The sequence below is a fragment of the Solanum lycopersicum genome, chromosome 3 (genome assembly GCF_036512215.1).
Source record: "Solanum lycopersicum chromosome 3, SLM_r2.1".
Taxonomy (NCBI): domain Eukaryota; kingdom Viridiplantae; phylum Streptophyta; class Magnoliopsida; order Solanales; family Solanaceae; genus Solanum; species Solanum lycopersicum.
In genome coordinates this window covers 31,819,369-31,846,078 of record NC_090802.1, presented here as the reverse complement: position 1 = coordinate 31,846,078, position 26,710 = coordinate 31,819,369, and the positions used below count along the sequence as shown (strand labels likewise).

The 26,710-nt window shown below is 36.1% G+C and overlaps 1 protein-coding gene across 1 annotated transcript in view; it reads left to right on the top strand.

Moving 5' to 3' along the window:
* The window catches only part of LOC101248082 (protein PHOTOPERIOD-INDEPENDENT EARLY FLOWERING 1), a 33,751-nt gene extending 10,023 nt beyond the window's left edge, over window positions 1-23,728 (top strand). The window contains exons 3-21 of the mRNA XM_010319601.4: window positions 89-169; window positions 264-371; window positions 501-581; window positions 672-760; window positions 6,955-7,106; window positions 7,197-7,258; window positions 9,427-9,562; window positions 10,142-10,213; window positions 10,298-10,365; window positions 10,454-10,588; window positions 11,091-11,141; window positions 11,328-11,396; window positions 11,548-11,610; window positions 11,686-14,752; window positions 15,198-15,262; window positions 15,423-15,487; window positions 20,157-20,913; window positions 21,742-22,262; window positions 22,849-23,728. Of these exons, the coding sequence (XP_010317903.4) occupies window positions 89-169; window positions 264-371; window positions 501-581; window positions 672-760; window positions 6,955-7,106; window positions 7,197-7,258; window positions 9,427-9,562; window positions 10,142-10,213; window positions 10,298-10,365; window positions 10,454-10,588; window positions 11,091-11,141; window positions 11,328-11,396; window positions 11,548-11,610; window positions 11,686-14,752; window positions 15,198-15,262; window positions 15,423-15,487; window positions 20,157-20,913; window positions 21,742-22,262; window positions 22,849-23,269 (6,063 nt within the window). The 3' untranslated portion in view covers window positions 23,270-23,728. The remainder of the gene's footprint in view (window positions 1-88; window positions 170-263; window positions 372-500; window positions 582-671; window positions 761-6,954; window positions 7,107-7,196; window positions 7,259-9,426; window positions 9,563-10,141; window positions 10,214-10,297; window positions 10,366-10,453; window positions 10,589-11,090; window positions 11,142-11,327; window positions 11,397-11,547; window positions 11,611-11,685; window positions 14,753-15,197; window positions 15,263-15,422; window positions 15,488-20,156; window positions 20,914-21,741; window positions 22,263-22,848) is intronic.
* Window positions 23,729-26,710: the final 2,982 nt, after the last annotated feature.

The window sequence follows — 26,710 nt, the reverse complement described above, 5'->3', positions numbered from 1 at the left end:
AGCTACATGAAATGAATAATCAGGGGGTACCTTGTCCTTTCTTGTGTACTACTTTTTCTGTTTGCTTATTTTCTTGATTTGTATATAGGGTCTTGAAGCACCTAAAGAACCTCAACGACCTAAAACACACTGGGATCATGTTCTTGAGGAGATGGTCTGGTTGTCGAAGGTATATAAAGTTCTTTCCTATTTCAGGAGCAATTGTGTAAGCTGCTAGATGAATGTAAATGAAGTTATGCTAAGGAAGATTTCTTGTTTATCAGGACTTTGAATCAGAGAGGAAGTGGAAGTTGACTCTAGCAAAGAAGGTTGCTATTCGAGCTAGCAAGGGAATGCTTGATCAGGCGACACGGGGAGAAAAGCGTGTTAAGGTTATTTTATTTGCTTCTTCCTGTTCGTGAATATTTTCATATTAGTGACCGACACTTCAGGATGTATTGCATTTCTCACTAATTACATTGCTACATTATTCTTATTTCTCTTCTATAATATTTCATCAGGAAGAAGAGCAACGTCTGCGTAAAGTTGCACTCAATATTTCAAAGGACATCAAAAAATTTTGGTTGAAAATAGAGAAGCTGGTAAAATTGCTTATCTGGAAAACTTTCAAACCCAGTTGTTTTTCCCAGTCTTCAGCTTGACAGATTATTCACATGTGTTTCATATATCAGGTTCTTTACAAGCATCAGTTGGAGGTAGATGAGAAGAAGAAGAAAACACTTGATAAGCAGCTAGAGTTTCTTCTTGGACAAACAGAAAGGTTCAGTTCTTCCCCCTCCCCCCCCCCCCCTCTCTTGCCTTCCTGTTTCGCTGATGTTCTTTTTATTGCTATAAGACCCTCTTATCATATAATATAAAGGAGAACCCTAGGCCCGCCTAACTTTTATTAAGAGTTGCGACTTTTGTGTAAGGTTACGAAGTGTTGTGACCTTTCCGATAAGACACAATAAACATTTGTTTGCACTACCTTTATTGTCTAGCTATAAATAGAGGGATTTCCTCTCATTTTAAAACAACAAAAATTCTGAACTTCTTCTTCTGGATAATTAAATATTCGTGTATGATTTTATTGTTATAGATCCTGGTATTTTTTTTACGGCCATTAATTCATGCTTGTGTTATTAATTGTTGTTTTTGAGTAGATATTTTGTACTTTGTTGTTTATGTTTCTGCAAAGTTATTGTTATAACTATTTGTTAGTACAGATTAAATAACAGAACACAAGTAAGTTGAGTATTCATGCTAGTTTTCTCTACTGAACTTGTTGAAGGTACTTTTAAAAAATATCTTAAAGATCTATACTTCCATCTCTTTGAAGGCAAAATTCAGATTTGGTATGCCATTGTAAGGACATAAAGACCATAAAAACTTACCATAAAAACTTTATCGCACCTTGATGTGTGAAGTGAACCAGGAAAAGAAAAGACAAATTAATAAACTTTTGACATGGGTTTAAGGATGTGCCGGATGACATATAGAGGAATATGACTAGACTGGAGCTTCTTTTAACCCCAAAGATGTAGATAGCTACACAATAAATTAACTACTCATACTCAATATTCATTACTGCAAGTTGTAAATATTTTTCTTGAAGTAGTTGATGTGTTTTTCGACACTGTGATTGGAATAGAAGTGTAGTTTCAAATTGAACTTTACACTGTAGTGTAGATTTTTAAACAACACCTAAACAAACTGCATACTTTGTGTAATATTTTTCCCTTTCAGGTATATATAATAAGTTGAATTGTTATCCAATATGATACATTTTCCCTGTAATTTTTTATTTTAATAATTACTAATAAAGTAATAATACATTTAAATAGGAACTTTAAAATGATTTATGTAAAACAAAAGGTAGGGCTGAATTTTCTATACATTAGAATTAGAACATTTGTTCACATTTTTCATCCGTTTGAAGTTTATTTATCCATTTAGCAACAATTTATTTGTTAGAAAATTTCGTATCTCCGATTGATGTTCATTTGAATCCCAAGAATATCAAATAGTAACACTTCCCCGAAGCAAAAAGATAAATTATAAAATTAAATTAAAGATGATTGAAGGATAAATGATAAGATATTATAATTGTCATCTACCTTTACATTATTAATGCTTGTTACTACAGATCTTGTATGTGAGATAATATTCTGTTAGTTTTAATGACTCATAGGTTTTAAGTATTATTTTATAAATTTCGTGATATTAAATTTCTGCGCGAAGCGCAGGTTTTTTGTCGTCCTCATGGATAATATAGGGATCTCAATTCTTTGATACTTAAAAGCAGCTGCAATTGGCTTTTCCCTGCATATTCGCATTTTTGCTCCATTTTGTTGTCTTAAAACCAAGCCTTCATAATTGGTGCATAGTGTAGCTTTTTAAGTATTTCTACTTGCCCCTTATTAGGTCCCCTTTTTACATTTTTTTAAAAAAAAATGAATAGTGGTTTTTTTTTTTTTTTTTTTTTGAAATTGGTAAATTATATTCCTTCAGCATTAAGGCTATGCTGGCCACCTCCAAATAGTTTACAAAAAAAGAAAAGAGAGATACTTACAAAAAGCCTATAAAATCCACTAATTGGGTTTTCTCTTCTATACTCTGTTCTTTACACCAAAAACCTAGTGAAGTAATTACTTTCCACTTAATCTTCAAAATATTCCTTCAAAGCTCCTCTGGTTCCTCTCCTTCCAAATGGTCCACCAGATGCAGGCTGGGACTGTCTCCACCATATTTTTTGGCTTTTGCTTCCTCCTCTTCTGATCCAACAGCTAAGCAAGTCTGCAGTATGTTCAGGCATGATCCAATTGATTCCAGCAATGGCAGTGAACATAGCCCAAAGTTGTGTCGTTACTTTGCAATGCATGAAAAGGTGTTTGTTGGTTTCTAGTGCCTCCTTGCAGAGGAGCCATCTAGATGCTATGATGAACCCCCTTTTTGCAGTGCCTCATGTGTCAAGCATGCTTTTCTAGCTACTAGCCAAGTGAAGCATTTCACTTGATTAGGAGCCACACTTTTCCATATAGTATTCCAAGGTCCAGTTGACCTGCCTCCAGCAACACTCAGTTCCCTTTTATATACTCTGTTAATAGTGAGAATTCCGTCATTGTGGTGCCTCCAAATGAGTTTGTCCGAATCTGTATTAATGCCCGGGAAGTTTCCCATTAGTTTTAGAAAATCTACTACCCATGGTATTTCCCAATCATTTAGGGGTCTTCTGAAAGTGAGGTTCCACCCTTGAGGGGACCACATTTCTTGTATACTGCATCCAGTATTTAAGCTTATTGATAATAGTCTAGGAAAAAGGGATTGAAGTTTGCCATGACCACTCCAGTCCTCTTTCCAAAAAAGTATGACTGCATCCAGTATTTAAGCTTATTGATAATAGTCTAGGAAAAAGGGATTGAAGTGTGTCATGACCACTCCAGTCCTCTTTCCAAAAAAGTATCTTGTCTCCCAACTTTGATGTTTAGCTTGAGAGTCGTCCATAGATTCCTGATAGATTTCCAAACCCCAACCCATATGTATTAGTCACTTTATTAGTGCACCATTGCCCCTCCGGACCATACTTATGAAGGATAATCTCCCTCCACAAGGACTGATTTTCTTGAGTAAATTTCCATAGCCATTTGGTAAGTAGACTCTTATTATGAAGCTTTAAGTTCCTCACTCCCAGACCTCCAAAACTCTTGCTTTGCTGAACTGCGCTCCATTTTACCAGGTTGAAACTTTTCTCAATCTTGCTTCCTTGCCATAAGAAATTCTTTCTCAACTTGTCTAAGATTTTCAGCACCTCACTGGGGATGGGGAATAAAGACATTACATATGTTGGTAGAGAATCTAGGACTGCGTTGATTAAAACAACTCTACCTCCCAAGGAAAGGTATTGTGATTTCCAAAGAGCTAGTCTTTTTTCTGTTTTCTCTATTCCTCCATCCCATATATTCACAGCTTTGTGATTAGCACCCAATGGCATTCCCAAATAAATTGTGGGCAACTCCCCTATCTTGCACCTCAAAATGCCTGCCAGAGATTGAATTTGTTGCACCTCTTTCACTGGAAAAATATTGCTTTTCCTCCAGTTAATCTTCAACCCAGAGCAAGGTTCAAAGATCACCAGTATCACCCTTATTTGTTCTTGTTCAGCTTTGCAGAAAATCATAGTGTCATCAGCATATAATAAGTGAGTCACCTCCATGATTTCATTGTTCCTGTTCTTAATGCTAAAGCCTTTTATCCAGTTGTTTGTTGCAGACTGCCTAGCCCTTCCATAGCTATGATAAACAAGAAAGGTGACAAGGGGTCCCCTTGTTTCAGACCCCTTTCAGCTGGAAAAAAACCTGCAGGTTCTCCATTTATCAGAATGGAGAACCTGGTAGTTTTGATACAGAATGCTATCCACTTAATCCACCTTCTCCCGAATCCCATTTGCCTGAGAATGTTCAACAAGAATCTCCAGTTCAGGTGATCAAAGGCCTTTGCAATATCTAACTTGCACATAACTCCAGGCACATCTCCTCTAATCCTGCTGTCAATGCATTCAGTAGCAATAAGAGCAGCACCCATGATTTGTCTCCCTTTAATGAAAGCCATCTGGTGGTTGTTTACAACTCTGCTAATTACCTTCTTTAGTCTCTCAGCCAACACCTTTGCTATGATTTTGTAGACCCCGGAGATTAATGGGTCTGAATTGTCTTAAGATCATTTGCTCCAACCTTTTTAGGAATCAAAGCTACAAAGGTGGCATTGAAGCTCTTCTCAAACTTGTTGTGAGAGTTAAATCTGTGGGACGTTTGCATCAGTTGTTCCTTTATTGTTTCCCAAAAAGATTGAAAGAAGGCCATGATATAGCCATCTGGTCAAGGTGCTTTTTCTGCAGTACACATCTTTATCCCTGCCAGTACCCTTCTTTGTCAAAAACTCTCTCAAGATTGTTTCTTTCTTCTGCTGAAATGCTTTGTTCTTCATAAAGATTCAAAAAGGGTCTCCAATTTTCTGATTCTTCTTAGAGATTTTGATAGAAATCCAAAGTCTCGTCTCATTTGATATAAAATTCAAAAGCTCGGGGAATAGGAATAATGGGAGAAACACAACTCTAGTTTCAAGATGAAGTTTAAACTAGTGTCATGGAATGTCAGGGGATTGAACAACATCGAGAAGAGGGAGACTGTCAAAAGCTTAATTTTCAAATGGAGGGCAGACATCATCCGTCTCCAAGAAACAAAGCTTGAGGAGAATTCACAGAAGTAGCAAATCAGGTTTGGTGAGGTAGATGGATCAGACATGCTTGTCTGGAAGCCAGTGGAGCAAGAGGCGGAATCATTTTGATATGGGATGAGAGGGCATGGAAGGGGGAGGTCTTAGAAATAGAAATCTACTCCATACTTGTAGGTTCGAATCCCAAACCTACAACTACAATTGCCACATAGCTGGAGTGTATGCTCCAAGCGACTACAAGGAGAGGAGACTAGTGTGGGAAGAATTGGGTTCAGTAAGGGGATTGTTTGAAGGGCCCTGCGCCACTCTGTGGAGATTTCAATGTCTCTAGGTAAATATCAGAGAAGATAAATTGTAACAGTAGAAAATGGGGTATGAAGGAATTCTCTGATTTCACCGAAGACATGGAATTGGTGGATTTTCAACTAGAAGATACTCCATATAGCTGGTTAAAGGAGACCAGCATGTAGCAGCCTCTAGGATTGATAGAATCTTATTCTTGGAAAAAGGGAATGACAAATTCAATAATCTGAAACAGATCCCCTTGCAAAGGCTGAGTTCAGATCATATTCCAATAGCCTTGATTGGTGGAAGCTGGGAGAGATATAAAAGTTATTTTAAGTTTGAAAATTGGTGGCTACAACCAGAAGACTTTGTTGACAGAGTTAAAGACTGATGATCATCTATGTGTTGGCCTGTAAACATAAAGCTTTGAAGCACAAATTCAAGGAATGGAGAAAAGAAGAGAGTGAAAACTTTGGCCTACAACAAAAGAAATTGCAGAAGCCTCGAACAATTGGCGGAAGTGGACATGAGAGGGAAAATAGAGCGCTTACAGGAGACGCAATAACAATTAAAGCTGCATTTCTACTAGAATATGAGGAGCTGATTAAGGAGGAGGAAATTGCATAGAGACAAAAATCAAGAATACTATGGTCTAAGGAAGGAGACAGGAATACCAAGTTTTTCCACCAAATGGCTCTCACAAAAGGTACAACAACATTGATTAATTAATGATACATGGGGAAGTTACTCAAAGCCAGTTGAAATTGAAGTAGAAATAATCACTTACTACAAGAAGCTGTATACGGATCCCATAGAGACCTACTCATCAGTATGCACACTGCCCAGAAGTGAGGACTTTTGTTAATGGCTTTCCCTTTCCTTGTAACTATGCATCTTCTTGATGTATTTTTGTGAATGAACCATCTTACTTCATAAAAAAAAGTAGCAAGAAGTGAGGACTGCATCGCCCAAAAATGCAATGGAACATATAATCCAATGAGAAGAATGCAAGCAGTCTCAATGTGATGCCTACTCTTCCTTTCTGCTACTTTGTTCTGCTGAGGGGTGTACGGACAAGATGTGTGATGGATTATTCCTTGGTGAATCATAAACTCTTGTAACTGAGAGGATAAGTATTTAAGAGTTATCACTTCCAAAAATACAAATAGAAACACCAAATTGATTTCTTATTTCAACGCAAAAACTTTTAAATATAGAAAATAACTCAGATTAACATGCAACTACATTATATTAGTCATGCAGTAGAAAAATGTGACACAAATGATACTTATTTAATTAAAATTTCTATTTTTATATCTTGACTTTTGGCCGGGCTTAGCATGGGCCTCCTGCAGTTAATTTACTGAGTGATTGACCGACCTAATTGCAGTTAATTTACTGAGTGATTGACCGACCTAATGAATAACATGATTAGGCATATTTCCTTGTTTATCATAGGTACTCAACAATGCTTGCAGAGAATCTTGTAAGTTCACAAAGTACTTGCAAACGAACCAATTCTTTGCCTGCACCAGAAGCATTTAGAATTCAGTGTAAAGACGGGAGTGAAGGGGATGTAACAAATCGAGACTGTGTTGGAGAAAATCTTCGTAAGTACATTAACTAGACAGCTGACCAATATTGAGAAACTTGTAGACCATAACTTTCCCTCTGTTTCTTACTTAGACTGAAATTTTCAGAACCTCTTTCAACTGGTAGTGATATTGATGACGACTTCGGCGTGCAATCTGAAGACGAAATGGTAAGCTTTCAAATAGCTGGGGTGGATTTTGATACCATGCTTATTTATAGGTTCTTGAAGTCTTACATATTGATATCATTCAGTTTTATCATTGAGAAGGTGTTCGATATATATTCTTGAAATGCTTGAATGCGTGAAGCAGCATGAATTATTTATAATTGAGCTAAACTAGTGATCATAAGGTCTGACATGTCTTCAATATTAAGCTAATGTTTAGGAATCTAGCTTTGAGACAACTTTCTGATGAAACAAGTTTGGAATTTTCTTTCATGCCACCCCTGTTTAGGTCATGAAGGAAGGGATGAGATTTGTGTTGCTTAATAAAATACATAGCTTGGAATGAGCTGTGATTATTTGAAATAAGACCTTAATCAATAGGTTGATCTTTATGGCGAATTAAAATGTAAGATGACCTTGCAGAGTAAAACAACATAAATACATGATGATGCAAGCATCTGTTGTTTTCTTTTTATTGCAGGGAGGAATTAATAAATGAAGTAGAATCAATACTTAGCCTCTTAGAATCCTTACAAGATTAGGAAGGGATTCATCTTTTCTGTTTTTGCACTCTTGTACATATTTCAACACTTATTTGGTGCTTTTGTTTTATTCACCTTTATGAAAACAAGAGCACAATTTCAAGAGTCTTCATTTCTTCCTAAACTTGGTACTGTTCAAACGTTTCTATTTTTTATTTCTTCAGTAGAAAGTAAGGAGGTCAATTTTTTCACATAAATTGAAACGGACGCTGTACTGTCTTTTAGCCTGAAACATCTAAAGCAAGAAACTGGTACTCTCTTGTCACTCCCCCTTTATGTGGCGGTGTTGGACTGAGCACGAAATTTAAGGATGGAAGTATGCCTTTTGAAACTTGGGGTCTAAAATAAGCATGCATATATATATTTTATATATATATATATATATAGCACATATATATGTGTGTGTGTGTGTGTGTGTATATATATATATATGTTTGTGGTGTATTTAGAAAGGGTGTGTGTGTGTGTGTGTATATAATATATATATGTTTGTGGTGTATTTAGAAAGGGTGTGTGTGTGTGTGTGTGTATATATATATATAATTATATATATATGTTTGTGGTGTATTTAGAAAGGGTGTGTGTGTGTGTGTGTGTATATATATATATATATATAATATTTGTGGCGTATTTAAAAAGGGTAAAATGGGGAGTTTAAAGTTAATTTGTGAATAAATATAGCAAGTTCTCATTCTTTTTGAGATTGACTAGTAGGGGAAGTGCATAAGTTGGGATAGAGGGAGTAGTTAGGAAGTTCAAGTACCTTGTGTAAAGAATTCAAAAATGTATTAAAATATACAGTGTCTTGTCCTCAGTTCTGCCTTCTGTGTGACTTTACTCCATTTAGGGCATTTGTTAGGTTGAGAACTGAACAGGGATTTGACTACATTCAAATTTGTTTTGGATAAGAATTCGACTTCACTCATCTGGTCTCTGTGAAATCATTATTGATAGAACATCATTTTGCTCCGTACTGATGTCCTAGATAGCTTATATTTTTATTTTTTTTATAATCAATGTTCGGGCCAACTTGGGTGCACCTTGGTTAAATCCTTGGGGTATGTGTTGCCTCTCACCAACACAGGTACCAAGTAACTCTTGTCGCCAGGGCTTGGATGAATAGGAAGAAATCACATAATTTTTTTGTCTCTGCTAGAATTTGACCCTATGACCTCATCATGCTCATTCCACTACATTGACCGCGTGGTCTAATTCTTGGGTGCATTTCTGTGTTATGGTATATTATCTAGTGCATGGGTCAAGTCAAAACCATTTTTCTTTGTCAGCTGTACTTGCGAGTTGCCTGTTGACTTGGACTAGGAATCTGTGGAAAAATACCAGTCTTCGTTGTGATGAAGCTAATCTGGCTCTCACTTCCTTCTCAAATTGGGTTTTAGATGGGGCTCGTTCCCGAAGCTATTTCATTTGAGTCATCTGATGTAATTATATGGTTGTTTTTCTGATCCTGTGGCTTAATTTCATTGGTTTTTCTCTCTTATCAACATATCTGATTTTGGGTTATAACCATCTGAAAAGCTTTTGTTAAGAGGGTGATATTATAATGTTTGTTGCAGTTCTGCTAATGTTGTCCTATAAACAATGTTGTCATTTATGTTGATACTGCTTTAGGAAGATGACGAGCATACTATTGAAGAAGATGAGGCTGTTATAACTAAAGAAGAAAGGGAAGAAGAGTTGGCTGCTTTACAAAATGAAGTGGATCTACCTCTTGAAGAGCTCCTTAAGCGCTATGCAATTGGGGAAGGTACTATATGGTTGATTGAGTTATTGAAGAGTATTTCACATTCAAGCCTCTTCCTTCCCTTTTCCTGAATGTCATGTAGTGCATTTTCTATTATTTGTTATGTCTTCCTTGCGTCTGTATTTTCTCTTACAAACTGCGTTGATATAGTTACTTGAGCTTTTGTTATGCCTTCTTTACTTCTGTGTTTATTTTACAAACTGCTTCAATATCATTACTTGAGTAGAGGGTCTTTTGGAAAGAACCTCTCTACCTCCCAGTCGTTATTTCTATTATCTTGTACGATGTATGCTAAGTGGCTTGTGTAGGGCCTCTTGGGGTCCTATACACCATGTTCCACCTAGGGTACACTTTGGGTTGTGACACCAATTGGTATTCAAGAGCACAAGGCTTAGAAAGGTCCTAAGATGTCTCATAAGCCACGTCAAGTAGAGTCTTGTTATAATTTATTTTCGTAATGATGTGATGATGATACAGGAACCTGCCAAATAGAGGGCAGCAAGAGGCAACAATCACATGATTATATTGTAGTATCGTCTAAAGCATGTGTTTAATTTAAGCTTAATCGTTGTGAATTTTCAGCTAGCAGAGACTGTAGCCCCGAGAAGAGTGCTGCAGATGTTATAGTCAGTTCTGGCAAGGGCAGGGATAAATGTGAGTAGCAGTCAGCCTCTTTGTGTATTGCTAATTTGTAAGGTCAAGGAAATTTTCATAAATTGAAGTAATCATGTTGTTCAGGTAGAGATGTTGATGTTGCTACTGAAACCGACAAAGACAGCTCACCTGCAATTTCTGGTCGTCGTTCTGTAAGTTGTATGTGTTTATGGTTACTGCTTTGACTACTATAATTAGGTAAGTGGTCGAGGTGATATATCTGCTTTTTGGTATATGCAGGTTGAAAGTAATGGGGTCTTATCAGTTCCAAATAATTATTGTTCTGACCTAGGGAAAGAGAAGCTAAGAAGTTCTCGAAAGAAGTATCAGGAGTTCGGCCAAATTAATTTGTTGGATGACTTTAATGATGAACAGGTGAAGATTCTTGTCTAACAACTTTTGATTGAAACCGCTTATTATCAAAATTGCAGTGGTGGTTTAGGCTTTATAGATGTAATTTCTTTAGCTAACATCCAAGAAAACTTGGTTCAATTTATTTTGCAGCTTGCATTACTTATCATTAGAAAAATTATCCCTTGCATAACAAATGTCTGCATATATTTGTTTTTGGCATTTTAAATTGATGCATGACCAATACCATCAAGTATTATTTACTGCTTTGTTATAGAGGAGCTGCACCAATGTGATCTTCTTTCAATGATGTCCCATTAGATAACATTTGATCATCGAAGATCCAGATTTTAGTGGAAAATTCAAGTGTCTATTATTTGTGAAGAAAATCAAAATTTTCATCTCGCGTTTTCATGGAATGCAGTTCTTTTTCTATCAGGATTGTCTCCTTGGTTCCTTGGTATGCTTCACAATGAGTATCTTCAGTATTTTGTACCTTCCTCTGAATTTTCTCCATTTTATTTAGGATGATGATGATTATGTCGTTGCTGTTGGTGAAGATAAAGGATACAATATGGTAAGTTTACATTATACATTTGTTTACAGAGCGTCAACCTGTTTTGAGGCAAAATTTCATCATTTTTACAGTTCATTTATATTGTGTACCTCTATTTTCAAGATGAATTTGAGGTAATATCATCTGTCACCTCATCTAGTCTTCGAAATGGCTCATTAAATTAACTACTTCGCGTGGTATTGGTAGGATGATGAAACAACTTTGCTAGAGGAGGAGGAGTTGGCAAATGCAGAGGCAAATGACGCTGCTGATGAGGTAAAAGCTCAGTCTCTTGACCTTACCGAAATTCTGATGCATTCTGTTATACATAGACCCAGTCCGCAGCTTTCCCGTCATGTATAATAGAGTTTCAAAATGGTTGAATATTACATTTGCTGTCTCAATGACGTGCATTTTCAATTTTCAGATTGCACTGCTGCAAAAGGAGAGCGAACTTCCTTTAGATGAGCTCCTTGCTAGGTATAAAGAGGTATGTGGTGCTCTGCTCTTCTATGGGACTTGCTGTTACATTTAATTCTTACCACTGTTACATTTCTCTTGTTAGGATTTTGATACTGATGAATATGTTGACGATGATTCTGAATCATATGCGTCTGCTTCTGATGAACTCCTGGATTCTCCAGCACACAATGAATCTGAACCTGTTCGAGTAAACGATGTACCATGCGATGTACTGCCCACTACAGTCGCTGAGGATGGAGAAAACGAAGTTGAAAGTGTGGATAAAACAGGGGAAGAAAAGCAGAGTGAGGATATAATTGCTGATGCAGCAGCTGCTGCCAGATCCGCACAACCAACGGGTAGCACCTTCTCAACAACCAAAGTGCGGACTAAGTTCCCCTTCCTTCTAAAATTTCCCCTTCGTGAGTATCAACATATTGGTTTGGATTGGCTTGTGACCATGTATGAGAAGAAACTTAATGGAATCCTAGCAGATGAAATGGGTTTGGGGAAGACCATCATGACCATTGCTCTTCTTGCTCACCTAGCATGTGAAAAAGGAATATGGGGTCCTCATCTTATTGTTGTCCCAACTAGTGTCATGCTAAACTGGGAGACTGAGTTTCTTAGATGGTGTCCTGCTTTCAAAATCTTGACATATTTTGGCAGTGCTAAAGAGCGAAAGATTAAAAGGCAAGGCTGGTTAAAGCCAAACTCATTTCATGTATGTATCACAACTTACAGACTCGTTATACAAGACTCCAAAGTTTTCAAGCGTAAGAAGTGGAAATACCTAATTTTAGATGAAGCTCATCTAATAAAGAATTGGAAATCGCAGAGATGGCAGACACTTCTCAACTTTAACTCAAAACGGCGTATACTTTTGACTGGTACACCATTGCAGAATGATCTCATGGAGCTGTGGTCTCTAATGCATTTCTTGATGCCTCATATTTTTCAGTCTCACCAAGAATTTAAAGATTGGTTCTGTAATCCTATTTCTGGAATGGTTGAGGGACAAGAAAAGGTTAATAAGGAAGTTGTTGATCGCTTGCATAATGTCCTTCGTCCCTTTATTCTCCGCCGTTTGAAAAGGGATGTGGAGAAGCAGCTTCCTTCAAAACATGAGCACGTAATTTATTGTAAGCTCTCGAGGAGGCAGCGTAATTTGTATGAAGACTTCATTGCTAGTTCAGAGACACAAGCCACTCTAGCTAGTTCAAATTTTTTTGGGATGATAAGTGTAATAATGCAACTTCGTAAGGTGTGCAATCATCCTGACTTATTTGAAGGACGTCCAATAGTGAGCTCCTTTGATATGAGTGGTATTGATATGCACTTGAGCTCTTCCATTTGCTCGATGCTTTCACCTGGTATATTTTCAACTATCAACCTTGGTGCTTTGGGGTTGTTGTTTACACATCTTGATTTTTCAATGACGTCTTGGGAGAGTAATGATGTTCAATCCATGGCTACCCCGTCAAGCTTGATTGAGGGTCGTGTGTCTCTGATTCATGATGAAGAAACTTCTCTAGGACTTAAACGGAATAAGAAGTTTCATGGAACAAACATATTTGAGGAGATCCAAAAGGCACTTGCTGAGGAGAGACTGAGAGAAGCAAAGGAGAGAGCAGCAGCTATTGCACGGTGGAATTCCATAAAGTGTAAGCAGAAACCTGTATATTCTACAAGTCTTCGGGAGATTGTTACTGTGAAAAATCCAGTTCATGGCATTTACTGTCAAAAAAGTAATCCCATGTCATTTTTGTACTCCGCTAGGCTTGCGGAATCAATACTGACACCAGTTGAGAGATTCCAACAAATGGTTGATCAGGTTGAGACATTCATGTTTGCAATTCCTGCTGCACGTTCCCCAGCACCTGCTTGCTGGTGCAGTAAACCAGGAACTGCCATATTTTTCAGTCCAACCTTTAAGGAGACATGTTCTGAGGTTCTTTCTCCTCTTCTCACTCCTTTTCGCCCAGCCATTGTTAGAAGGCAAGTCTACTTTCCAGATAGGCGGCTTATACAATTTGACTGTGGAAAGCTGCAGGAGCTTGCAGGTTTATTGAGGCGTTTAAAATCAGAAGGTCACCGTGCATTAATTTTCACCCAGATGACAAAGATGCTTGATGTTTTAGAAGCTTTCATTAATTTGTATGGTTACACTTACATGCGTTTGGATGGTTCTACTCCGCCAGAAGAGAGACAAACTTTGATGCAACGTTTCAACACGAATCCAAAGATTTTCCTGTTTATTTTATCAACCCGTAGTGGTGGAGTTGGCATCAACTTGGTGGGTGCAGACACAGTCATCTTTTATGATAGTGACTGGAACCCAGCTATGGATCAACAAGCTCAAGATCGCTGTCATAGAATAGGCCAGACCCGTGAAGTACACATTTATCGATTGATAAGTGAGAGTACCATTGAAGAGAATATTTTGAAAAAGGCAAACCAGAAGCGTGCTCTGGATGATTTGGTTATACAGAGTGGAAGTTACAACACTGAATTCTTCAAGAAACTAGATCCAATGGAATTGTTCTCCGGCCACAGAACAGTTTCCTTAAAGAATATTGAAGTAGTGAAGAACAGCAATGTCACTGAGGTTCAGCTTTCTAATGCTGACGTTGAGGCTGCTTTGCAAAATGTAGAAGATGAGGCAGATTACATGGCTCTGAAGAAAGTTGAAGAGGAAGAGGCAGTAGACGATCAGGAGTTCACTGAAGAAGCAATTGTCAGGTTGGAAGATGATGAACTTGGTAATGATGATGAGACGAAGGCTGATGAGCATGCTGATCATGAAGTGCCAGTTACAACATTGAGTAAAGAACTTGTGGCAACGTCAAATGTTAGCAATCCATTAAAAGAACAAGCAATTACTTTTGCTAGTAAAGAAGATGACATTGACATGCTGGCTGATGTCAAACAGATGGCAGCAGCAGCAGCTGCTGCCGGACAAGCTATCTTGTCTTTCGAGAGTCAGCTACGTCCAATTGATCGGTATGCTGTACGTTTTCTGGAGTTATGGGACCCTATCATAGACAAGACAGCTATCGAGTCACAAGGTCATTTTGAAGAAACTGAATGGGAATTGGATAGAATTGAAAAGTTGAAGGAAGATATGGAAGCAGAGATTGATGATGATGAAGAGCCTTTAGTTTACGAGAGTAAGCTTATCTTTACCTTTCATAACTATCGTCTTTGTATTTGTTTCAAGTAAATAATTGAGCTAGCTAACTGTATATGAAAATTTTATACAAATAGTTTGTAGCTTCATCACATGTGTGGAATTTTATCAAATTTTGTCTTAATTATCTTTACCTTTCATAACTATCGTCTTTGTATTTGTTTCAAGTAAATAATTGAGCTAGCTAACTGTATATGAAAATTTTATACAAATAGTTTGTAGCTTCATCACATGTGTGGAATTTTATCAAATTTTGTCTTAGATGCTGTTCTTTAGTTGGGTTATATTGAGTTTTGGAACAGAAGTGTTTAGTGGTAATTCAACAAATAATGATCTTAGGTATTTGAGGCTGCAAACATTTTAAATTTGCTGTATCAACACTCTTAAGATAGTATTTTAATGAATTCCGTTGCCATTAATGTCAGGTTGGGATACTGATTATGCAACTGAGGCATACAGACAACAGGTTGAGACTTTGGCAAAGCATCAGGTTGGTAATTTTCTGATACTTTGGGTCGTTGTCTACCCTTCTTTTCCTTTTATCCCTTATAAAAGCTAAAGGGATGGAAGATTATATAGGTAAAGAGGGATAAAGGATAAACATAACTGGATGTAGGTTATGTAGAATAACTAACCTTATATTGTGACAGTTGAAGGAGGAGCTGGAAGCTGAAGCCAAAGAGAAAGAGCTTGCGGAATATGAGAACTCCATGGGGTAAGTGATTGCTTTTTCCTTTTGACTATCTATTTACTTTTAATCTAAGAATATATTACCTCTATTCAATTATTTAATATTTTTTATTTTTATACTAGATATCACATTACTTAAAAAAAGTGCACGCTTCGCTTCTCGCTTCTGTGAAGCGAGCCCTTGTCACTTTTTTCTGCTTCTTGCTTCCCTAAACACTGGGTGGCAGAGTAACACTTATCAATAGTGTTCTAGACAGCTTACCTACTTACTACATGGCCCTGCTCCCTATGCCAACTGAGGTTACAGAACGGATTGACAAGATAAGAAGGGACTTCCTCTGGAAAGGCAACAGGGAGAAACACAAATTTCTTCTCATCAAATGGGAGAAGGTCACACAACCAAAATACCAAGGAAGTCTTGGCGTTAAGAACCTTGCAGTCCACAACAAAAGCATGATGGTGAAGTGGCTTTGGAGATACAACTTGGAAGACGAAGGGCTCTGGAATGAGGTTATTATGGCCAAGCATGGAAGGTTGAATCAATGGTGGACAAATATTACTCACTTCCTTACTGAGTGGGACGGTGGAAGAGTATTAGGATGTTGTGTAACACATTTGATTGGAACGCTTACTTTGAATTGGGTTTTTGTTTACTCCTAAAATTTTGGACAGACAATTGGCTTGGAAATAACACTCTTTAGGAGGATTTCGCAGATCTTTATAAGAATTGCTCAAGATTCCTATTCTGTTATTGCTACTAATAGAAAAGGGATCAATTGGGGATCTGAGATTTAGAAGGAATATGCACGATTGGGAAGTGAATGATCCGGTAGACCCTTTTGCTAGACTATATCATTGTCACATTGATCTCCAGGCAACTAATAAGCTCAGATGGGGACACCAGAAAGGAGTTTATACCGTCAAGGAAGGGTATCAACAGTTGTGCTGCATAAATCCCGTGATAGATAACTGGCCCTCGGAACTCATTTGGATGACCAAGCTACCACCTAAGGTAGTTTTTTTTTAAAATCCGGACAGCTCTATATGAGGCGTGTCTCACCAAAGACAACATAACGAAACGAAACTACATGTGCAAAAAAGAGGCTGAAACCCCCAGACACCTTCCTCATTGTGAGGTGGCCTAAGAATTATGGAGCATATTTTTTTGTCTCTCTGGCATCAATTGGACCACACCCCTCATGCATATGAGAGTTGGAGCCTATGGAAAGTTGACAAAGCCATCAAGAAGATCTGGATTATGATATCTGCTTGTATTTTTTTGGTGTATTTGGTTTGAAAGGAACAAGAAATGTTTTGATAGAAAGTCAACTGCTTCAGGCATTTTGAAGAGTAGGTGCATTGCAAATTTGTTTAGTTGGTCCAACTTGTATCCTGCTGTTAATGTGGAACAACTCCAGGATTTTACTAACTCATTAGTTCTGGCTTAGATAGTTTATATAGTTAGCCAGAGATTTTTTTTAAAGCTCAAATGCCATATCTTGTAAATCTTGCATCTTCTTGATGCTGTTATTGATACCACTTACCTTGTCCCAAAAAAAAGAAAAAAATAAAAGAGGAATGGGTTGATATGTCTTGTTAAGAAATAGGGTTGGAGGATATTGCTAATTGTGAAGAAGTAACTTAAGGGCCGTTTGGTACGTAGGACAAGGATAATGATTCTAGGATAATTTTTTTTCTTTTTTTTTCGAGAATGGTAAATTTATTCTGGGAAAATTTGGGATTAACTTAACCCATGTTTGGTGTGAGGTATTAGCTAATCATAAGATTATTTTATCTCTCCATAAGTAATACTATCCCATATGAAAGGTGGGGTAAAATAGTCCCTGTGGGATATCCCTCCTTATCCCATTCTGCATACCAAACGATCCCTTAAAGATAGATTATGGCTACTATTGTTGAAACAGAGCGATAAAAATAGTCAAGTCTTCAACAAAATGACAAATGCCCACAGACGATACAATGACATTGGAAATTTCGGGTTGGTGGAAATATCAAGGAAGATCTCAAGGAGATAAAAGAAAACATATTGGATTTCTTCCGGAACTTATTTTGAAGGAGAAAGAAAGAGAAATTACTTGAAGAAAGAATGCGTGAAAACCCTAGATTAGTCGAACTAAATTGTGTCTCTTGAAATAAAAGGACGTGGTTCTTTTTTTATTTTTTTAACCTTTAATCGATCTTTTAAGACTTGAAAAAAATTAAGCGCCATTTCTTGTGCTTCGCCCTGTTTCAGCATTTGAAACAACCACTTCTCTTCACCTTCATCACTTCTAGTCTGAGAAGTGTAAATGACTCACGCATTGCATCACTTTATCGCTTTAAGTGATGAAACTCTTGCTTTCCTGAACACCGTGCATCACACTATATTTATTGGAGGAAGAGGGGTCCTCAGTGGTGATCTTCTTCTTGGCATATATGGTGGATTTATATATGTGAATAACTGAAGTAACGAACCAACAGGACACCAGTTTTGACTATTAATGTTCTGACTGTTGGGGTATAGGCATCCCTTTGTTGAAGAAAAAAAAGTACTCCCTCCGTCCTATTTTATACGTCACCTATTTACTTTGCACTTGCATTAAGAAAGATGTAACTTAACCTTGTACCCTTATTTAACTTTTGGAAACTCAAGTTTTCAATCAATAAATATGAATCAATATTTTGGTTAATTAATTTAACCAATGAACATGAATCATTTACTTAACTTTTCTGAGTTGGTCAAATGTATATTTTTAAGGCTAATAACTCATAAGGGTAAAAAGGGAACAATATGGTAATATATGCATTGATTTTATGAAATGACAAATATTATGGACCAACTATTTATAGAAAGGGATGACCTAAAAATGGGATGGAGGGAGTAGTAAATAAAAGAGATTTACATCAATGCTTTTCTTGCTCCCTTTAATTTTATGTATATTAATAGACAATCAATTCTCTCGACAATTATTGTGTAAAAAATGCTTGATGCAAATTATCTGGTACTAATACTTTTCAAAGAATATGCACTCAGAATATGAAAATCAACCTTCAGCTAAGTAGGTTTTGAGAATATGCGAAAATTCTACATATCACATGTTATTTGAGAACTTATCAACTTAATAGGAAATGAAGTACTTCATTTCAAAAAAAAGAAAAGGAAATGAAGTACTTTTGTACTACATATTGTAATCCTTTAAAGGAGGCTTTCCCTGACCTATTTCTTATTTGTGTAAACCCTGAGGTGACAATCCAAGAGTGCTGGTCCACACAGGCGTGGGATATCTCTTTTAGGAGGTGTTTAAATGATTGGGAGATAGAGAGGGTAGCCCTGTTACCGGGAAAAATAGGGCAAGTTTCTATTAGCAGTACCGAGGTTGATATACCTCTTTGGAAACACAATGGTAACGGGAGATTTTCTGTGAACAGTGCCTACACAAGAGGTCTCCAGGTGACTAATACAAATACTCGATGCAAGTGGAATTGTTTCTGGAAAAGCAACATTCCTACCGAAGTTAAGTGCTTCACTTGGTTTGTTATCAAAAGGGCCTGCCTAATCCAAGAAGTGCTACATAAGAAGAGACTATTGGTTTCTAGGTTTTTCTTTGTATGGTGACTGAGGAGACAAACAAGCACTTTTTTTTGCACTGCAAGTACACTGCTCAGTTGTGGAATTTGTTCCTCAACATTACTGGCTATAGCTGGGCCATCATACATCAGGCCTTCTTAGCTGCTGGACAGAAGAGGGGGAAGTACGAGCCAAAAGAGTTGGTGGAGATTGATTCCCTCATGTATATGGTGGTCAGTATGGAGGGCGAGAAATGACAGATGTTTCGAAGATAGGTCCAATCCCATTCATAAAGTCAAATGAAATTGTATTGTATCTTTACTCTTTTGATGTAAACAATTATGTATCGAAGATACTGATCAGATTATAGATCTGATAGGAAGTCTGTAGTTCAACTTTTTGGTGGTGGGCAACATATCCTTAATGCCGAAGAATACAAACTTACCAGTTTCAAAAAGAAAAACAACATATTATAAGAGAAGAGGAGAACAACTTGCAAAAAACCTCTTGCAGAAGCAGAAATAACGATTCATTTTTAAAAGGGTTATGGTTGTGATTATTATGAAAAGCCATTTTACAAATTAATTTTAAGAAGTTGCTTTTTTTTTTTTACGAAAAGAACACATCCATTTGGTTAGGGGCTGTTTATGTGCATTTTTAATAAATAGGATATTATATTTTTAAGAAGGGTATTTAAGTAATTCAATTTTTTTAAGTTTATTGGTTCACACTTTAAAGCAATAAATATAGAAGATGAGTGAATGATACTAATATTTGTATATGCTGTGTGTCTCCCATTCACCTCAGTTGTTCTTTATGTTCTTTTAACCTTTTATTGTTATTTTAAGCCGAGGGTCTATTAGAAACAATCTCTCTATCTGTATGAGGTAGGAGTATGGTCTCATACACTCTACCCTCCCCAGACCCCACTTGTGGGATACGGGGATTACACTAGGTATGTTGTTATTGTTGTTGTTGTTAAACCTTTGATGTGTTGGAATAGAGGTTAGAGAAGCTTTCCTTCTGCTTTGGTTATTTTACTCCTTTGAAAGTAAGCTAACTGACTATGACTGTTTATTTTTTTGGTTTTTTATTTACTGATTTTCAACTGCAATATGCTTTTCAGGCATACATCTTCTGTTCCAAAAACCAAATCGAAGAAGAAGGCGAAGAAAACAAAGTTCAAATCTTTGAAAAAAGGAGGTCTAGCTTCTGAACGGCAATCTTTGAAGGAAGAGTCTTCTATAGAGTTGATGCCCATAGATGATGATAATCTATCCAGTGAGCCAGTTACGACGCCGGATTCTGCTCAAGAGAAGAAGCGTAAACTTCCAAGATATGATGAGGATGTGAAAGGCGCCAAGAAGTCTAAAAAAATGAAAAAGTCCTCTGAGGTATCTTCTCTGGTAATACATTCAACATATCTTGGAAAGAGGCAGGTTGAATCTAAAGAATTGAAACAGTATGATGTTGGCACGATGAACATTGAACTCAAACCAATAAGCAGAAGCAAGATGGGAGGGAAAGTCTTAGTCAGTCCAATACCTGTTAAACGAGTCTTTTCTATTAAATCAGAAAGGCCAATTAGGAAAGGTAAAACATGGTCTAAAGATTATTTTCCATCAGCTGATTCATGGTTGCAACAAGAAGATGCAGTACTTTGTGCTTCTGTTCATGAGTATGGTCCTCACTGGAGTTTGGTGAGTGATATCCTGTATGGAATGACTGCTGGCGGTGCTTATAGAGGAAGATATCGTCACCCTCTTCATTGTTGTGAGAGGTTTAGGGAACTCGTACAGAGATATGTATTATCTGCTGCAGACAATGTAAATGATAGATCCAACAATACTGGTTCTGTTAAAGGTCTTCTCAAAGTGACTGAGGTAAGCTAGAATCTATTTCATCACCCTTGCTTTTGGAGGAGATCATTAAATTTCTAAAATGAAGGAAATAAACAAAGACTCATCAAAGAGTAGAACAATAGGCTTAAGGAAACTAAGAAGAATTTCCAGTTCCTCCCTTTATTCTTGTTGTCGAGGGTAGGGACCTTTCAAAGAATGAAACCATTGGAGATAGTGTTACTGGGGTTGATAAATTATTTTGGATGTTAACTTTTTAAGTCCACTCGAAACCGTGTTTAAGTTGAACACAATTGCTTGAATTTAAATCATCACTTCACATATTTTTCCGTCCTTTCATGTGGTGTGCTGATTTGGGGACATTGATACATGTGTTTAGATATTAGGGGTGTCAAATGTGTGGGTTGGGCTAAAGACCCACTCAAAGTTTACTTGGGTTAAAATCTTACCAAGTTTAAATTCTTTCTTTGTTTATTTTCTTGTAATTTGTGTAATCACCAAACACAACTAAGAATACTTATTTTTTCTTCTTTAGTATGGCTGAATATAACAACATCAAACAAAAATGTATGTTCAATAATTATTTGACAAGATTTCTCATGTGTCAGTATGAGCTATATACTTGGATAATTGAATGATGAATTGGTTGAGTGAAAGGTTGGGAGCCTACTGAAATTCGCCGCATCAACCTTTCTGTAGCTGGCCAAGCCAACCAGCTGCTGTAAAATAACTTCCTTTAGTTTGAAAGAATTATGTTTTATCATAGCAGTGTAATTATTAGTCAAATTGCCCTTCCCAGGAAAGAAAAGGGTAATGTTTATATTTGGCTAACTTTTCTGGTCTTCTTTTCAGGAAAATGTTCGACTGGTGTTGGATATTGCATCAGAAATTCCAGATCACGAGCCACTTGTTCAAATACATTTCTTTGCCCTTCTTTCTTCCGTGTGGAAAGTGCAGAAAAACCTCAAAAAGACGTTCTCATCTTCCCAGAATGGATTCTTTCATTCTGGAAGTTTATTTTCACCAATTATGAACCGTGTTTCAACGAATCACTCAATGGGTCCACCGATAAGGAGATTTTCTAATTCAAGTTTATGCACCAAGTTAGTAGCAATTGCTCTTTCTGATCAGCAGAGTGCACAGAGTGATGAGAGAGTCCGCATCTGTGACCAGAGAGAGGAAGTTTCTTTTCCTTCTGAGCATTTGGATATTACACTGGAATTTGGGGCAGAGAAAGATGATAAGACAATTCCCTTGCTACATCCGGTAACTGTCAAAATACTTGGTCCTGAATCTTCATTGTTTCCAAGAATGACAACAGCTGAGCATCATCATTTCAAGTCTTCCCAGATTATGGCTGAAAACCGATTCTGGTATGTAATGATGCAACTCTAGTTTGTTACATGCTCTCAGTTATGTGAAACAGAGTCAAATGGCAACTTAATTAAATGGTTTCAGTCTGTCATTGAAGCTACAACAGACCTTTTTCTTAGGTTTAATTATCTGATATCCCTTTCAGTTTCTAAAAGTATATTGCAATCCCTTAATTTGTGAGTCATTATAGTGACACTGTGCTAATTTTCTTCTATATTATAGTAGTTAGAAATATATGATCTGGAAAAGATTCTAGGTATTTCACATTCTCATACTCTATTTTTATCGATGTTCTGAATTCTCCATCATTTCGAGACTGTCATTCACATTTTTCTTCTAAGAACCAACCAATGCAGGAAGTTGTACTGAAAGCAAATGTAACATTCAGATATGTTGTTTCAAGCTCTTTTTTATAGATATGCTCTTAAATACTTGAATCTGAAAAGATAAATTCAAACATGCTTTATCCTTTGTATACAATATCTAATTTTGGAAGCACTGTTGAAGTTGGTAGTACTTAAAATTTAATGGGTGCACGTCGATCCATATTAATCAGTGTTTACATGCTGCTTCTATTTTTTTCAGGGCTGCATCAAGTAGTGAAGTTTGTTTGGATTGGGCTTCCCTTGCTTTTCCTATTAGGGATGCCAAGTCACGCACTCCGTTGAAATCACAATTTTTGGGGAAGCATAAGCCCTCTGATTCGGTGAAGGTATCGAAATCTAAGTCCAGAAAGATTTTAATGGAATCTAGTGACGTTGGTCATACCAAGGATCAATTGTTTCCGCCAATGCCATCTGTGTCTGATGATTCCTGTCCAACAGCTGATGTGGGGTTTTCATTCCTTACAGAAAGTGGAAATGATTTCGAAGATAGGACCCTGTTAGATCTAAATCCGATATTTAATGCAGGGAGTGAGGATGTACTCCGTCATGATTATGTTCCCGAATTTATATCAGGACTTGATGATTGGTCGGTGTTTCCTGAGTTCACAGATATCGGGTAGCTAGCAAAATGTGAACTATAACAACACCTTGGAGTCTAAGGTGTCAATTTGCTCTCATATTGGAGGCAAGAAACGTTTCAGGCACCAAGGCTTGGAATCATGAGGGTGCTCTCGGGGGGGGGGGGGGGGGCATAAGGAAAGGAAAAATCTCGTTTGTAAGATGCCGATGAAGAGACAATTGGTTTGCCGTGGCAGCTGTTTTCATGTATGGACATTGATGGTCAGAGGTATTTGGTGGACGCGAAAGCCGTAGAGATATGCTCTGCATATGAGATGTAAAAAGTTAGCAATTCATGTAAGTAGGCTGCTTAATTTTTTCGTTAGTGGGAAATCTGGGCTTGGAAATTTTGGAGGATTCAATCTAGTCAAATTCATTTGTGTAGGCACATTTCCCCTCTTTAGATTTCGAAAAAAAAATATGTAGTGGTTTAGTTATTGAAATGAAAAGTTATTTCTGCAGTTTTATCTCTCTGGCCGATTAGGTAAATAGTCAAAGATGACACTGCTATCTGTGTGTCGAATAACTAGACACCGTCCATTGAGCGGGATTTTACGTGGATACTACTACAACATCTTGGGGGGATAGGGTGTATTTAGACTCTACACTGGAGTTATATTACTTGGGTTTTAGAAAATACAAACTAAAAATAGCAACACTTGGTTAACAAAAATATATGCTATCTGGTAAAACATACAATTGGCATATAGATCACACAATTATATTGTTGCATGTGTTTTGTATGTTGTCTGCACGTATCTTTTATCTCGTGTGTGCGCTGTATGTCCATTGGTTATTCAACATACCAAGGACAATAGTACAATTTATGGTTCTTTGGAGTTTCAATTTGGAAATCCAACTAAAATCAGCTCTAATTTTCACTTAACTACACTAAATTGATGTATAAACTCTAAATTATGCAACAACAATTAACCCAAAGAACTGACCATTTTGCTATGGCTGATTTTAGAATTCAAACCTTTTCTTTTCTTAACGATTGTCAATGGAGTTTCACAACTTTGTACACATGATCAGTCATAGAGTGGTGAGAAAGAAGGTAGACAGAATAAATATTGTTATGGGATATATGCATCACAAAATATATGTAATCAGAGGCTTAAACATTGCTTATTTGTGTAAATCCATGTTCAAATGAATGAAATTGGTAGAGTGTTAGTCTCTCCATTTCAAATTGTTTTTCTTTGCTTTGTTTCAAAAGGGATGTCTCTTTTCTTCTGTATTAATTTTTCAATTCCAATTTTTTGTATGACATTATTAAGACTATAAGCTTAAAGAATATTTTGATACATTTTATACATTTTTATCATAAAATTAGAAAATTATTTTTGCCTTTTAAATTTCGAGTCAAATCAAAATCAAACAAACAAATTGGAACGTAAGAGTACCTTATAACAATCTTTAAAAGGTCATTTGGTCTGAATACAAGTTATGTTGAGATTAGTTATGCTGAGAAAAATTATAATGCGATAAGTTATGCTGAGAAAAATTATAATGCGATAAGTTATGCTTGGATTCGTTCTTATTGCTCGTTTGGTTTGTCACATTCAAACTTACATTCATTGCATAATTTCAAGGAATAAGTTGTTTGTTTACAAAAATACCTTCAACTTCTTTTAATCATTTTCTTTGCAACCTTTAGTTTTTCATTTTTAAAAACAAAAATTTCATTTTATTTAACTGAAATATTTTTGTGTATACATTATGATGATTGTGCCGTGTGTTTTTAAAATTAAACTTTTATATTATTTAGGGATAATACTCAATTACCCCCCTAGCCTATACCCAAAATTCCTACGACACACCTTATCTTTGATTAGGTCCTATTACCCCCTCCAACTTTTTTTTAAAGTAATTTATTACCCCTTGCGTGCCTACGTGACAATAATCGTGATTTCACCCATGTAGGGCGCGTGAGTGCAGAGTGTGTGCAGATTTTGGCTAACAATGACCAATAAAAGTTAGTCACGTGTCAAAGCAATTTGAAAAAAAAAATTCAATTTTTTTTTTATTGTTTCTCTCAAAAGCAAGTTCTTCTTCCTCTTTTCAAAAAATAACCTCATGTTCATGGTTCTTCATTTTTTAAGAAGCTCCATCCATTATCATTCAAGTTAAATAGCTCCTTGATTTAAAAAGGTAAAGTAAAATTTAATATATTCTTTAGATCTTTTTATGTCGATTATTAATTTTTATTTTTTTTGACAATGTTTATAAAGTTAGGGTTATGACAAAATCCGAGTTGAATAAGTTGTGTATGGATGAAATCGATCCACACACTGCAACCAAAAATTAACTACCAAAATCCAACATCGAAAATCAAATTTCAGTTGGAAATCTAATTTCTATGCAAGAGTTTCCTTCTTTCTACTTCATCTACTTTTTGGTAAAATTAATTTGGAAAAGATAAAACGCCAGCTTTTCAAACTTGGGAAGTGTAAAGTTACTTTATCGAAAGCTGAAAAAGTGGGTCCCGGCGCGTGTTCAACAAACACTTCGACCTTGTAGATTATTATTGCCACGTAGGCACGCAAGGGGTAATAAATTACTTAAAAAAAAGTTGGAGGGGGTAATAGGACCTAATCAAAGATAAGGTGTGTCGTAGAGATTTTGGGTATAGGCTAGGGGGTAATTGAAATTAAAAGCTCCATCTTATTTAGCTTAAAAGTAAAACTTCCGTCTTATTTAGCTTAAAAATAAAAGTTTCATAATATTTAGTTTAAAATAAAACTTACATCTTATTTAGTTAAAAATAAAACTTTCATTTTACCTTTATTAAAGTAAACACAATTTTATTATTAAAATTATTTAAATTTTAATTGATATATATAATATAATTTTTAAAAAGAGTAATCTATTCAATAAAAAATATGTAATAGTACTGAAGTGAACATTTTAAGAGGAATCAAAATATAAATAAACAAAAGAATTAGGCTAATAAATTTAACTTATCATATATTAATAAATAAAATTGTGTTTATAAATATAATTTTCTAATAGAAAAATATATTATCATAAAAACAACGAATAAGTATTGTTGTGAATCTTTTATAAATGTTGTTAAGAATTATGTTAGTATACATGAATGTAAAAGTAGTGTACAGAGAGAGTTTAAGGGGAATATTAGGAAAAGTTATCCGAGGATTATTATTCCACCCACAAGGGGGGATAACTTATTCTAAGGGCTGGCTAATTGTTTATCCTGTGATAAGTTAATTCATTTAAAAATAAATTTTCTTTGCAAGCTTTAGTTATTCATTATTAAAAATAAAATTTTCAGTTTATTTAACTTAGTTTTTGTGTGTGTATGCATTGTCATGATTGTGTCATGTGTTTTTAAAATTAAAATTTCATATTATTTAACTTAAAATAAAATTTTCATCATATTTAGCTGAAAAATAAAATTTTTATCTTATTTAACTTTAAAT